Source organism: Malurus melanocephalus, unplaced genomic scaffold (assembly GCF_030028575.1).
Source record: "Malurus melanocephalus ecotype Western Australia unplaced genomic scaffold, MMel_1.1 scaffold_80, whole genome shotgun sequence".
Classification (NCBI taxonomy): Eukaryota; Metazoa; Chordata; class Aves; order Passeriformes; family Maluridae; genus Malurus; species Malurus melanocephalus.
Genome location: NW_026623312.1, coordinates 1,714,424 through 1,730,626, shown reverse-complemented (window position 1 = coordinate 1,730,626; position 16,203 = coordinate 1,714,424). Strand labels below are relative to the sequence as shown.

The 16,203-nt window shown below is 38.2% G+C and overlaps 1 protein-coding gene across 2 annotated transcripts in view; it reads left to right on the top strand.

The window, feature by feature from the left end:
- FER (FER tyrosine kinase) overlaps window positions 1-16,203 on the top strand; it is a 136,478-nt gene that overhangs the window by 34,450 nt on the left and 85,825 nt on the right. For both annotated transcript variants that reach the window (XM_057367529.1, XM_057367528.1), the window contains one exon: window positions 2,989-3,178. In XM_057367529.1, coding sequence (XP_057223512.1) covers window positions 2,989-3,178 — 190 coding nt within the window. The remainder of the gene's footprint in view (window positions 1-2,988; window positions 3,179-16,203) is intronic.

Sequence of the window (16,203 nt, the reverse complement as noted above, 5' to 3'; positions counted from 1 at the left end):
CTTTGTGTAGGTGTAATTCTGTGAAAGGCTTTCAGAGTCATGTGCAAGAAGACTTTCTTATGCAGTAATGTGCTTSGAACTTAGCAGGTTAAGTTCATTTTTCTTTGCATGTAAAGATGTAAATCTCATACCCTGTAGTACTGCATAGTAAGTACCAAAGGTGAGGGATTAATGAGTGTTTTAGTGCACCATAAATAAAACATTATTAAAACATTATTATAAAGAATCATTCTTAGGCAGCATTTTTAGGTTTTTCTTCTACCTTTAGTTAGAAAAAAAATCACATGCTCTTCTAAACTGAAATGAATACAACAGATGAAACCTTTTGTCTGTAGTGATATTCTTCTGATTTTTGTTGTAATCAGTCTTATTTATTACCAAGTTAGTAAAACTACTAGTTTACAGTACCAGTAGTGAATTGGAATGTAATCCTTCATTCATTGAAGAAGTCTTGAAGCTCTTTGTTGAAGGAATCTTGTCGCATGATACATTGTATAGTATTTAATTCATATCCAAAATTTCATTTATGTATATGATATCAGAGTTTTGATTAGATATTTCCTGCTCTTTCTTTGGTGAGGTTCACATGCACTCACGGTGTGTTATCCAATTTTTGATTCTTGAGCTGTCTGCCTTGCTGTAGAGGATAAACTGTGTTTGAAATAGCTGAGTCTGATGGCGTATTGTTTTTTCCCCCCTAGTACTGTTTTGTTAACCAGTTATCACTTTCTGAAAATAATTCAGACCATCGCTGTATTTCTTATTGTGTGGACACTTCGCTGACTGATTCTTTAGCAGATACTTGTGGTGTTGAGGAGATGATTTAGTTGAAATTGCACCAGTACCTGTTTGTCTTACTAAAAGGCAGGGTATCTGTCTTAGGTGTCTAATGTAGGGTGAAGGCTTCCCCAAAATCATCCTTGTTCTCATTTGTCATTGATCATGCCTATGTCCAGTAAACCCCATTTTCACCTTCTGGCTGCTGTGCAGGGTTATCAGAGTGTTTCAACATGTGCTTAGTGTCCCAGGAAGATCTTACCCAACAGCTGCATTGGGTTTAATTATGACTGCATAAGGTCATATCTTATGGCCATGTCTTGATATTACCCTGGCACTAATACCCCTTTCCATCTTCAAGTGATGATACTACCTTCAACACAGAAATTATTTTAATTGYATTTTATTTATATGTGTGGATGTCAAACATAGCCTGCCCACCCAGTATGATAGCATATTGAATATTTGGGTTTTGATTCAGCTCACCTTTTTGGTGCWTCCCCTGATCTGCAGGGATCCTTCACACAAGGTCTCTCTCTGTGAAGTTGCTAATAGCTGTTGCTAGCAAGAAGGACTTTAAAGTTTGCACTCATGCAAGCCACGGGCAAATAATTTTATAGATTCTATTTCCTCATGCATGACTGGAGTGGCAGGCATTCAGAGTTGGATTTGGGAAACTGAATTGGGTAATCCATTTTGCCACAGTTCAGGAAAAGAGTAGCTTGTGACTGACTTTTCACTTGCAGAGTGTGCCTTGTTATTTCTGTGTTGTGATAGCATAAACCATTCTGTGTTTGGGGATGTCACTCTACCCACCTTCTATTCACCAAAGCCTTGCTGGTAGTGGAATCCTGTTATTTTCTCAGGGTGATGTCTTTTTCCTCTCATAAACGGGATGAAAACACACTATTTTGAGGATGTCAGGATAATTGTTCATTTGCCTCTGTGATGCTTTTAAATCTGTGCAGACTCATGCCAAATCTCTGTTTCAGATTTGGTAATTGTATCTGCATGCCTCACACTTACACTTTTTGAAGGAATGATTATTGTGCTGATTGTGTGGAGTTTTGTTTGTTAGTGACTTGGCATAACACTCATCAGTATAGAAATGATCTTTATCTTTTCCTGTCAATGAGGATTTTATGACAGTTGGTTCCCCTGTCACTTTGAAACTCATTTGAATACTCAGTTGGCTGAACATCAGTTTGTGGAGGATCAATCCCTATATGAACAACTTTTGCCTTTCTTTTTTTCTTCAAGTGTAGGGCTTGCAGGAGGGTTTRTCTTCTAAGGATTGTCCTGAAGATATAGAGCAGCACAGTACTCAGAATKTTTCTTCATATTGTGCTCATTCTTTGTAGTTCTGATCCATTTACCTCTTTCATCTGTTCTTGTAGACTGTGAAAACGCTGTGTGTCCTACAGACTACATGTCACTGGGCTCTGGTTGAGTGGTTTTCAGGGTGTCTGTATTATATTGTGGATGAATCTGTCTTTTAGGCAGCTTCTGACAGTCTTTGGGTTTGGCAGTTCTTTGGGATAATGGGTCATCTGGGTATCTGCAGATGCTCTGAGTGCTTGTCCTTSAGTAGTGATTTCATCATGACTGTTTTGAGTATTCAGAGGTATGAAGGGTATTCAGAGAAGAACTACGAAAATAAGCAGAAGACAAAAAGTTGCTTATAGCTCCTCATAAAGATCAATTTATTTAGCTTTTTAAGGAGACAGTTGTACCACGATGCAGAAATACTTACAGAGCAGAGGAACATACAAATATCTCTGATGCCATATGAATTTATACAGGACATGAAGTGGGTTTCATATTCRAAATTATTACTGGCAAAACTACACTGGTTACAGTGGATTTCTCATCACTGGAAATCATTATCTAAAATTTATTTATTCTGTAAAGGGGAACACCACTGTTTATAAATTCAATCAAATGTGGATAAAAACAGGAGTTTCATCAGTATTCATTGGGCATGATTTTTGTGATAGAGAGAAGAGAGTGGGTGTTTTCCTGATAGAGAGAAGATAATGAGTGTTTGCTTACTTTGTGAGTGTCTTGTTGCTTTGAAAATTTTCTAGAATTGCTTCACCTATGAATAAATTATTGTGTTAAGGAATTGTCATGTTTTTTGCCCTCCAGCATTTATGATGCAAATGAACTATTTTGARTAGTGTATTTCTAAGCTGTTACTTTTCTCTGCAGTATTGTACTCTTGCTGAGCCAAAAGCAAGCACTTGAAGAACTTAAGCAAACAGTCCAGCAATTAAGATGCTCCGAGGCAAAATTTGCAGCCCAGAAAGAACTACTGGAACAAAAGGTTCAAGAGAATGATGGGAAAGAGCCACCACCTGTAGTGAATTATGAAGAAGATGCCAGATCAGTGACTTCTATGGTAAGTTTGACATTTGTTTGACTGAATTGTGTAGCCTTGCCATTGTACTTTGGTGCTGGTGTCAGAGGATCAAGATACTCACTAGGGTGACTGAAGTGAAAGGACTTCACTTCACGTGTTTGGAGACTTGTTTGGACAAGAAGTTCAGTTGTGTAATATTTTTTTAATTTTTAAGTTGCAGTAACTCATAACAATCCATGTGTGGGGGCTTGGGTTGGTCTTCTATATGCTTGATGCTTAGCTTTTCATTACACTGTTTAAAATGAAAAGTCTAGCCCTTACACAGATTTAGTAAATGTGACTGAGTCACTATTGATAATTTCCTCGGCTGTGTTGAAGAAATTTCTTCACAGTTGTAGATAGAAGATTAACAGCAAAAGCTCTGGGAACTGCTACATGAGTTAAGTAATTGAGACATTAATTTTATGTACAGTAATTACTCTTTTCTTAAACAGAAATGAACATTGGCTTCTTTGCAACTTGTTTTTAAATGTTTACATGCTCTTAATAATTAAAAGGAGGGGKTTTTTTTTGCTCTGATGAGACTTCATGTAATTTAAGTACCTTCTTTGCTAACACTTTGTGTGACTTCCTTTTTTTCAATTGTATGCAATTATATGCAGTGTTTGTAGGCCATATAAAAAAGCAAACAAACAGTACCTGTTTATTAAAGGGACAAACAGTAGTCTTTGCCTGTGTGGATTAGTTTGGATGTGTATGAGGTATTTGTGGCTTTTTTTACTTTGAGATTTAGCCTGACATTCTTTTTGGCCCATGGGGCAATAGCTCTGTGAAATGATAATTAAATAGTTGTTTCTGAGAGGAAGGCTTTTTCTTCGTCTATCTATTTGTGATTCCCATTCTACAATTGTACTTGATTGTCAGCATTCTCTTGCTTCCACTGCTGTTTATTATTTACAAGGCACTATCGGGTGGTTGTCGTTTACTCTGGTACACAACTTTACTTTGCAAAGCTTGTATTCTTATCATGACCTAGAAGGAATTCAAAAACTACAAAAAGATGACGAAAGAGAAAAGAAGAATCAGAACAATGATTGCAAAAGTTTGGAAGGCTTGAAATCTACTAGTGCTAGTGCATAGTGTCTGCTGGGGTTGGTTAAGAAGATGAGTCTGATCATAACARTGGTATTCTTCCCCTTGAGTTGAAGATTACTGAAGTCTGCTTGCAGGTGCCCATACCTCTGTTTCAGTGGGTGTGAGGAAATAATCCTGTGTGCTGAGCACAGGCATGCTCAGGGCCAGCAGCACAGAGACACAGCAGCTTCGTCACTGCCAGCACTGTGTCACCTCAAGAGTCATTGTCATCACTGATGTGAATGCGCAGAGCGAGGGCTCATCACCTCCAGTGCAGCCACTGATGTGGTGCCTGCAGTGCCCCAGGGCTGATGGCACAGGTGACCGTGTTCAGGGCATGGTGGCCTCTGAGGGAGGGCAGGGGAAGGGTTTAAAGTCACAGGATGGTTTGGGTTGGAAAGGACATGCAAGGTGGCACAGTTCCAACCCCTTTCAGCACCTTCCACTACAGCAGGATGCTCAAAGTCCCATCCAACCCAGCCTGAGGGATAGGGCAGCCATGCCTTCTCTGTCCCCCTTTTACAAATCTTGTCACTTTAACCCAATGCAAGGTTGCAGAGAAGAGTCATGAGAGCAATTAAAGAGGGTGTAATGATGAGAATTTCAGTATGGTCAGCTTCCAGGGAGAAGGTGAAATGGGAAGGAAGGTGATACAAAAGGAGGCAGAAGTATTTAACATACTAGGTGATGTTAAGTAAGCTGAAATAGAGGATAAGTGGGTTTTTTTATGTTTTATTTTTTAAACCACTAAGTGAAATTCAGAGTTAAGGCAGCTTGTGAAAGTAAGTCAGGGATGCATTCTCACATCAGGGATAACGTTAGTATTCATTTTTAACACGGATTTTGTACTTTGAGTAACTTGCTCCAGTTCATGTGGTTTATCTCGCCTCTATTGTCTGAGAGTTCAGAGTGCCTTCACCTTTTATGAAAACAATGCTGATCATTCAAGCTGCCTTGCAGAGAAGATCCATCATGAAGTGAGATCTGTAAAGTTTCATCTGAAGAATTTAGGTTTTGCAGAATTACCACTTCCCTAGCTTCTTCAAGACAAAGTTTGCCAGAAGGGCCGAGCCATTCTTAGACATGCAGACTTATTTTGCAGGTGCCAGATGTGGAAGTGCTTGCCTTGCATGGGAGATTGACTGAGACTGAAAATAGGAATTACTGTGAAACCARGCAACTTTATTTCCACAGCTAAGTCAAGTTCAGCATTTACATGCACGGGATACAGCAGCCTCTGGTAGTGAGGCTGCCTTGGGATCAGCAGACATTGCCCCAGAAGGAAATGGTCGTGATCTGCTGCATCCTCCACTGGATGGTGTTAATCCTGAYGCTCAAACTGTTTTTTCCCTTAGGACATGCAGGAGCTCCTGCACTTCAGTAAAGAATTGTCCCAATTTTTGGTCTTAAACAAAGACAGGAGTTTAATATGCCTGATGGTGTTGGTATTGACCTTGCCTTCTGAAAAGGGGCTTGAGGTAATYGTAAAATGATCTGATGCCTGTAATGCTGGATAAGCCCTTACACTTGGGTGCTGGGCCTTGCACACAGCCRAGTGCTGATAAGTGGTGCAGCCTCTGGGGCATTTTGCTGTCAGACAGCCTCTTCCMCAACTGGTCACTCCAGTGAGTTACTAGTAGTCAGGCCTGTTGCCTCTGCACACTCAAGGACTGCTGCTGTCACCCTGCAGTGGAGCAGAGAGGATTAAGGTGGTTTTGGGTGGTCAGTGTCAGTACTGGGGCTGTCTCCTCTCTCACAGCCCCTGACAGAGCTTTTTTCCTGGCAGAGCAAGTCTCTGCTCAGGTGCTGTAACTCTCTTGTTTTAGGCTAAGGCTGTTTGACCTTATCTCATTATCTGCCTCTGTAAGGAGTCACTCTCCATCTTTTTTATGAGTTTCCTTGAGGTGGTAAACGGCTTCAGTGCGATCTTCTTGGAGATGATCATTATTCCCTTATCCAGGCTGAACAACTCCTCTCAGCCTGTTGTCATAGGAGAGGTGCTCCAGCTTTCGTCTGCACTTGTTCCAACAGCTCCATCTCTTTCTTGTGCTCAGGACCCCAGATCTGAGAGCAGTTCTCAAGGTGGGGGTCTCACAAGGGCAGAGTAGAGGGGGTGAGTCATCTCCATCACCTGCTGCTCACAGTGCTTTGGATGTGGCCCAGGGCATGGCTGAAGCTTTGGACTGCAAGTGTGCACTCTTGGCTCCCATTCAGCTCTTTGTCCACAAGTGCTTCTCTGCAGGGCTGCCCGTGATGTATTCTTTGTCACTGTCWGTGCTGGCGCTGCCCTAACCCTGCAGTCTTGTCTGTATCTCAGGATGAAAGAATAATACTCGGATGCGTTGTTTCTGTAACTAAACATCCTGGTGATTTTTAAAATGGGATTTATTTTTTTTTTTAATTTAGTAAAACTCCTGAAAATTATAGAGCTGTAAAATCAGCAATGAAATGTTCTTTCCTGCTGATGGCTCACCCTGGTATTGTTCAAGAGGATCATCGTTTCTTCAGTTATAAATTCACTTAGGTTTCTCCTCTTTATCTGAGAGCAGTTCATCTAAATGTTGCCCTGATATGCTTGAATGTGGTTATTTATTCCTCTTCAGAAATTAATTGTAAACACTTGTTTTACAAATTCTTCTCCTAAGAATTACAAAATCATAGTTGGMTTGTATTGTCAGCATCCATCTGAAGCAAATTTTCACGTCGTCAGTCACAAGTTATTTTTTGTTTTGTCGTTTAAAATTTAGAAGAGGATATGCAAGGCAATTTTGTGAGGTTTCATATCTCCTAAGTATTTATATCATATAAATAGAGCCAATTTCATGGTGGAATAGTTTGCAAATTGTTTTGTTTCCCTTCTCTTACATTTGGTAACTATAATAGAATACTAACAAGGAGTGAAATTCTGAAATGCTGTTAGTTATGTTTTTATAGACGTTAATGTTACGTGAGTATTTTAACTTAGTTCTTTTTTGTCTCTGTTAAATGTAGGAAGTTTCAAATTCTGTTAGTGTCTTCAATATGGTTTGCTTTAGTAAATATATTTTATTTTTTGTAGAATGTTAGCTATATATCAGTAGTCATGTACTCATTGTAGGAAAAAAAAATTCTGATCAATTCTGGTTTTTTCAATAAGGATATTGTATCAAGGAGTGAAACAAAAGTGAATTTTTGGTTATTTCTGAACATTGCATTTAAAAGTTTTGTCACTGTTTATGGAAAAATGAAACATTTTATTGTCTTTAGCAGTTACATTATCCTGCTGACTTATTCATGCAAGAGAGAGATAATTACAATGCTGAAAGTACAAGTTTAACATCTTGTCTTTGAACCCCTTAGAGTTATGCATTTATGCTATTCACTATGTTAATGGGAGATTCATAGTTCACATTTTCTTCTGTACTTAGTGTCAAGGTTTATATTAAAAAAWAAAGCTGGTTATTCATTGTAAAAAATGTATTTTGATAAAAATTTGATAGTATCCAGAATGTTATGTATTGTTGCACTTTATAAAATTTAACCAGTAACTGGAAGCTGCTTGAGCTAACTTTGCAATGTTTAGCAGATATATGATCTGTCACTTGTCTTAAAGTGCATAAGGTAWATTTTTGCTATTAATATGATCAACAAAGCATCAAAGCATGGCACTAGTCCGTGGTAATTAAAATGAAGAAAACAACCACAAAAAAACTTTCATATATCTAATGATCAGATTAGAAATGAAAACATAATTAATTTTTTAATATTGTAGTGCCAGCTAAACATTCACTCAGGTAATTAAGTACAGTTACCATGATTTGCATTTCATGGTAAAGCTTTAAACTTACAGCATCCATATTGCCTTGGAAATTGTTACAGAATAGGAAATCTTCAGGGAGTGCTTAAACCGGGCAATAGWTTTAGTTAATATAAAATAGTAATTAATTTTGTTCTGCAACAATATAGTGAAGCCTCTGTGCCACTTTAATATATCTTCTCCTTTTTCCTTATGTGGTAAAAACAAGTTTTATAAAGGCATAAACCCATTATTTTTAAGAAATGTGTTTGAAATTATGTGCTGTTCTGCTGTACAGCTATTCCATGTAGATTTATTTTGCATACTGCAGGATTTTCCTGGAACGGGTTGGCAAAACTGAGACTTGGTGTGCAAGTTCTGCAACACTTGAGAGACTTGTCAGCAGATGGAGCTCAGTGCCAGAGGACTAGTTATGAATGAATAATCCAAATCTCTTAGCATAAACTTGTGAGAGGTGCACAGGGCGGAGAAGCTGAAGCACCATGTACAGCCCATGGGATGCTGTAATGCTTTGYGCCAGTAGAGTGCCAGGCTAAAAACTGCCCACAGTAGAAAATGGTTTTATCTGTTGTAGCATAATTACTTGAAAGGAAAGAAAAAAATAGAAGTTCACCTCATATCTAATTGCTTTTGTTGTTTGTTATTCCTTTGTAAATGCTTCAGAGATCTTATCCTTAGTGATTGCTTTAAAAGTAAGATAAGCTAGCTTTTAGTGAAGATTGTGGTAATTAAAAAATTAGTTTTCAATCAATGTGAAAGGAAGAAAATACTAAATTCATGGAAGAGAGCTARAGTGCTGCTTTCATCGTTTGTAAATTATTCTACCTAATGTGAGTATTTTATCTTCCCATCCTTGCTTTCTAAAATCCATGACTCGGTGCTCTTATTAGTATGATCAGCAAACCATTAGTCAGTCTTTCTCTGCATGTTTGGGTTTGAGGGGAATGTTTTCAGGACTCACACTGAAATTGTAATTGACAAATGTAATCAATTTGTATGTTTCGAATTTTTTACTGTCAGTTACATAGGTATGAATGAGGATTTGCAGGAATTTGCTATTTGATTAAAGGTGCTTCATTGCATACATTTTAGATGATGGATCAGAAGGTCCTGAAACATAATCTGCTGAGAGAAGTACCACACTCTTGGGGGTTTCTTTTCCCATGCTGTCTCAGGCTATGCAGGATCTTTGTTTTCAAATAGATGCTGGGAAGTGATTGGCTTCTGTGACAGGCCATTTCAGCAATAGCAGAAATTGTAACAGCAGAGATGAATTTGTCATTTTTCTTACTGATTCAGAAGAATTGATGCATTCTCATGCTCTGTAATGTGTCATCAAACATCTCCCTTATCTGTCCACATAAGTAATTCTCTACCGTTTTGAGGCTCATGACATTGGTATAAAACTGAGATTATATTAGGGCATGGTAGGGGAGCCCTTCACAACTATTTGGTTTATATATTTATAAACTTTTTACACTTTCACTATGTTATTGCAAGATTTTAATTTTCTCATCAATAGAAATGGGGCCAGAGTTTGTGCAGCATTGGTATCCTTATCCTTTCTTTTGTTGTACTCTCAGTGCAGTCGTGCTGTAGAAATTTTCCCTATTTATTCAAAAAAGATCTGGAAACAAACAGTTTTGTTTGGTGGTTGCCTGGACCACCAAAGCTGAAGTTCAACTAAGTGATCTATTTTATCATTTTATCTGTTTTTTATCTATTTTATTCAACTAAGTGATCGCTTTCCAAGCTTGCTGGCTGGGACCTGTGTTTCTGGCTTACAGTCAGAATTTGACATGGATCTAAAATGCCCCAAATGTCAGATGCTTTTAGGAAGTGTGGTGGATRAATTCTATTAATCTTTCTCTGGTAATGAATATGTTCTAGCTTTTGTTTCTTATATTTGTAAATCCCAGTTGCCTGATGGACATATATCAGAGGAAGAACAATACAAAAGAAGACACTCAGATAGTAGACAGATAAAACCAGTCATCTTTTGTCCCACTGACTAGTCCAGAATTTACAAAATGAGAAATCAGTGGTGCTGTCAAGCGTCTTTCCAGTGAACATGCCTAGAAACTTTGGAAGTAAAAGTTCGAACTAAGTTCACACACTAAGGCTCAGAACTTAAGTATTTAGTAAGATCAGCATATTATCTATCAAGTGTTGAGAAATAACCTCATCTTGGGGAAAGGAGATATTAGAAGTGTGAGCAAAATTTTTGAAGAATTGAGGGAGGTGGATCATTCACAGAAACAGAACTCTTAGAATATTTAGAGAATTAGTTTACCCTCTCCTTGTGAAGTATAGTTATAAGTACTTGAGATAAGTATATAGACCTCTTGATTTGCGAGGAATATTTCAAGACCTTTAATTTCTTCCTTCAGGAAGAAGGCTTCACSATAGTAGTGTTGCAGAACTGCGTAMTGACTGGGATTTGTTWTTTCAGTCAGAATCATCTCTATGGATTAGGAAAGCTTCACACTGAAGTTTCCTTTTGAACAGAAATCACACACTGGTATCCAACATATGTTTCTCAGTGTGCTGGGAGGAAAGTAGTAATTCTCTGCCAGAATCATCATCATTGCCTTCTTGCATCTTTTTCATAGTAATGGGACCATATTAGTGTGATTTCTAACTTCTCATAGCCTGTAGGCAACATACTGGAAGTAATGTGATAGAATTTGGCTGCTGTAAATCACCTCTCTGCTTTTCTCTCTTTTTAAAGTGGCTGATTAAAAATATTCTTGTCCTTAAAGGCAATTATTATGCTTCTAAAACACCTAAAATCTGCTATGGAATAGTTCTTGGAATTAGGATTTATGGTTTTAATCTAGTGTCATTGGTAGTTTATTGCCAGATTGAAGTGAATGATTTTAGGCTTCACTTTGTGGCCTCTGGTTTTTTTTCTGCCATGTGGGCAAGGTCTTACCTGCTACAGACAAATCAGATGGGAATCCAATTTTTCAGACCCCTGTYTTTAAGTTACAGACTGATTTTTTTGTTTTCCTTTTTTATTTTTTTTTTACTGTTGCTGATTTTTAACAATGGGGCATATTAAATAGCATGTTTCAGATATTACCTTTTTTTCATTTAAATCATCCAGCAGTCAGATAGATGCAAAACATTTCTGGTCAATTTGGGATCCAGGTGCTGAACATCAGCACTATTGCCATTTTTAGATTGCCTAAGGTATCCTCCCCATGAAGATGTGACTCATGTCTGCCATGCAGATGTCTTGGATTACCTAAGCAATAAAGAGCACTGGATATTAATAATCAAACAGGTGAAGCCCCCTTCCCAACAGATACCAAAGTTCTTCGTTCAAAATTGTCTTTAATGGTAGGGAAAGTGAGAGTTCTATGTCAGGTAGTGTTAGTCACTGTAACCTTGTCAGAAAATTCTAGGATTGCTTATCTCAATTTCTTTTTAGGGAGGTACAGAAACAAATGATAAGAAACTTAATTTTTATTTGGTTGTTGTGTTAGGGTAGCGTGAGAAAGGCAGGGGCATCTGCATGAAGATATTAGCATATATCCAGGAGTTTCGGAAACAAGTGTCCTCATCCTAGACAAGAAAGGAAGCTTGGAATGTCACAGCCAAGATGCATGAAAATGTGTCATTCTCAGAGAAGGACTGAAGGTCTTCCCTTTTGGGGCACTATAGGATTTTGTGGATCAAAACCAGGTTTATTTTGTGGAAGTTGCTGCCGAATCTTTATGTGAGCAAAATGATTTTTTAAATCTCTTTTTTTTTTTTGTCAGGTTCCTGCAAAAAGCAAGAGTTGGCATTGTCTAGAAGCTGGAGTGTAGATCAGTGAAATTAGAAAAAAAAAGAAAAAAGAAAGAAACAACCCAAATTAAAGATAGAGTGGTAGAGCCAGGCACTGGCAGCTCCAGAGGCAGCAGTGTTAAGTCAGGTTCRGACTGCACCTGGGAGTCCAGTGAGGGACAGAATGGAAAGAGGTCAGAAATAGTACAAGGCTTTAATGGAGTCCAAAGTCTGTCCAGGACTCAGAACCAAACAGGATTTGGAACAGCTCTAATATACCCATATAGGACTTACCCAGGATATACAGCAGTTGTCAGTGTTAGTATAATTTCTTGAGACACTATTTCTGTGAGACTGTGTCTCTGACTTTATCAGCACACATTGCCACTGTGATGACTTGGGTGCTAAATCAAAACATAAATAGTATGATAAGAAAAATATGTAGAGAAGTGATATAGCCTRAGATATATCTGCAAATTTTTGTTTCTGGTGTGCCTCAGAATTACTTGTTTTACTTCCATGTCATGGCTCTGAATACTAAAATGAGATAAAATCACCTAATGTTTGGATTTGTATGTAATACAAACTTCTGTCATTCCCCTTTAAATGAAGTTTACATAGTTTTGCCAAAACTCTGTAACAATGAGGACTTTAGCAATGTGTGACTGAAATTACCTCTGTCTGGAAACCTGTAGCATTTACTCAGGARCTGCTATAAAAATGAAACCACTGTAGGTAGGAGAGGGAGAAAAATGGGAACTCAGGTATATTGGGTTCGGGAAGGGTCTAAATGAGATGCTTGACAGTCTTGACAATTTCTGTATTGTGTTAACCTGAAGTTTTCATCTTCTGTGCTGGCTGCTCTCTAGAGCAATTGAACTTGGTGATTGTTTATACCAAATTCAGGGTGTTACAGTGAATGTTGCAGTACAGGAGGAGCTGGTGTTGCTGAGCTGGCCATTGGCCATTGGCCATTGGACTGAAGGAGGATGCAAATTTTTGTATGATTTTTAGGTGAGGGCAGATGTATTTGGAGAGTTCTAAAAAAAAGTTAAAAAGTCATTTCTGGATTTTAAAAAAACAAACCTGTTAGATACACTTGTATTTTGTTAGTCTGAAAGAGAAAATCCACATCCTCRAGGAAATGAAAGTTCAGTGCAGCTGGTATAAATTCAATTTTCTTATGTTAATTTGTTGGCCGTTACAGCATAAAGGGGAGATGCTGTTTTCTCTGTAGGGGGCAGGGGAAGACAAACCTGCAGGTGGGAATTTTGAACGTTTCCTCTCTAATAGGATCCTGTTACAGTGTAGTTGTGCTCACTTAGGGATTTTTTTTTCTAGTTCCAGGCTACAATAATATGTGACAACTATGTAAGTACCATTAATTGAGGGATGATTAGTCTTAGAGTAGTTTTTGTACAGGTTGATGAAGTAGCTCTTTSACAAAAATGCAGCTGTTTTCTTCTCAGGCTATTTTGTGGTAATATCCAATTTCTGTGGCTGTGTTGGAGGGTTTCAGTCTGCTTCAGATGCTGCTGCTTTTGTGTATTTTRTCTGTTGAGTCCGTAGGAATTTATATCTCTAACTTGTAAATTAACACTGGTTATGTTGGTAGTTTGTACAATTTGATCTTGGCATTAAAGTGTCTCAGGAACTTTGTAATAATGACATGTAGCTATATAATATGTAATAAAAAATAATGAGGAAAAGAGGTTTTTCAACCAACATAACTGAAGAGTTTCGTTTGTTATTTTCTTCAACATGCATTTTAATAAGCTGATGCACTGAGTTATATATAACTATACCCATAAACTGGAAATTACTGATTTTTATTGAGGGGTGGTGCAAAGGGAGTTTTTTCTTTGACTTGACAAGCATCTTGAACATGTTTAATAAGTACCATTTACAGACTTTGAGGAGAGACTGCTTGATTGTTCAGACCCTTTTTAATAAGTGATGACTGAAATAAGAAAGGATATCTGTTGACTGAGCTAACTAATCAAAGTCTTTTTGCATTTCTGTAGAAGAAATGCTGCCTTATTTATTTTGATTCATTGTGCTAGATAAAATTTATGAACCTCAACTTGAATAGGATTGAAATCTGTTACTTGTTGGTATGATTAGAGACTTGCACACCAAGTCTGTCCTCCTTGATATCTGAATTTTCAAATTGTCTTGTTTGTGACTGTGATTTATAGCTACAATCTGTRGTGAGTTCAGTGGACCATAGGCTTTACTCAGAGTGGAAATTGAACACTGCTTGTTCTGAGGGTTTGTGTTTTTGTTATTCTGGTGTTTAAATTTGCAGATATTTGTCGTTTTGGCACCCTGCAAAGATTACTCATTAACCACTACCTCAGTTATCATGCTCAAGTTGTGCTCAAGCTGTCACAAAGTTGGTCTATCATTTTATCTGTTAACATGCAGGCTGATCTGTGCATAAACAAGTATCTGTGAAAACTAAATGCAAACCTCATATTCTGACGATCCTGCCAAACAGCTGTCAAACAGAAATACCTGATCAAAGTTGTCTCTTGGCATACTGCAAACTCCTTTCAGTTATGAAAGGTTCAGTTTTATTCTGTCACACATCTAAATGTATGTGTGGATATGGCTAAGAACCTTTTGTATTCTGTCTGACTGAAGCTCTTCAGAGTTGACTCCACATACTTTTATCATGATATAACAAATGCGACCTCTCACAATACGATTTTTCAAGCAGGTTACAATCACCAGTCCATATTTAATGATACTGTTTATTGGGAGAAGAAAAAGGCTGCACTTCCTGCCTGGCCATATAACACGTAATGCTGTTTTGTGTTGCTTGACAGAGCATTTACCGGGTGGCTTCATTAAAGCTGGTCAGTGAATCAGCTCGAGCCACTTAATGAATTATACGACAGATCTTGATTGGTAGGTGCCAGTGTGTAGAGGGAAGAAATGAAGAAATGTTGCCTTGTRCTAGTGAGTACAGTGTGATAATAAACATAAAGACAATGTCTCTCTGGTACAATCCCATGCTGATTGGCTGAGTAGACTGGGTTCTTCTCAGGCCTGCGAGAATTTACTCTGCAATTAGGGGAAAACTTAGGAGTTTCCCCACCCTGTCCCCCTGGAGRATAGTATTTTCTGTAGGCTGGCATAGACCTCTACTGAAGGTGAGTTTCAGGTCCCTTCCTGCAGCCTGGGTTCCAGCAGCTATTGGATATTTTGCTCTTGGTGTCTTGTAAACCTTAGGAGGATTTATGGTTACTTCAAGGATTTATGGATTTCCAGGTCATGCAAGACAGTGATGCTGTCCTTGTTCTCTGTTCTTTACATGCTGACTTTTGTCCACTGCTTTCCCAATAGCTGTTGAGGGTAAAGCTGCTTCAGTACATCTAATCCCTTCCAGGGACCAGGCTTTCTTGGACTGAAATGTCCAAGGTCCAAGCCCCATCACTACCTTTGAAAGGCACTTATCTTTAGCAGGCATTACTGAGTATAAATGTGGCTGAAAACCAACCAAATCCAATAGTGTTTGAATATATTTAATGAGAACTGTAAAGACTGTCATTGCTCCTGTTAGTGAGTAGTGCATTCTAATTAAAGTAATTGACCTATATTCTAAGTGCAGTCACTAACAAATGCTATAGTCAGTTCATGCTGTGTTTATAAATACTGCATTTAGAAATATTGTGGGCTGAAAAACCCCTGGTTGACAGAGTTGGAAGCAGCATCAGCTGCTTCACTGGCTTATGCACAGAGTACTTGCTCCCATAGCTTTAGTGTTCCCTTTATGCAGTTGGTACAGAATCCAATTAGTTGCTCCACTTGTCTTCCCATATCTTCTTTGGTTACAAAATGCTGAGCTCTAAAAAGTGCAGTCCTCCTTAGAAAACACTTTTGGATGGAACCTCTGCTTGAATTGAGGACAGCCAGATTTTTTTTTCCAGWATCTTTAGGAAGAAACCCCCAAACTGTTTTTCTCACTGACCTGTTACCTTTGTTCTGTACCCCCTGTACTTTCCTGGATCATCTTTTGAGTAACCTCCATGGTAGAAATAAATCACCTGCTTGTAGCTCGTGTCTGCAATTTTCCTCTTTGCTGACTTCTAATCTCCCACCTACAAACTGCTATAGAGATTTGTTTTATGTGATCATGTTTTGTCAAGATACTGATACTGCTGTGCTCAGTGGGATCAGAGAAGCTTTGCCTGTGCAGTTCTGGAATAAAAGATTGAGAACAGTTTTTGTTTTGTGCTCTGCTGAAATGTGGCTTGGCTTGCTATCTGGGGGTTTGAGAGTTTTAAAATAAACAGCACAGGGTTTTATAGTAATGAGAAAAGGAGAATGGTTTGTGCTTCTCAGTCTGCAGGGT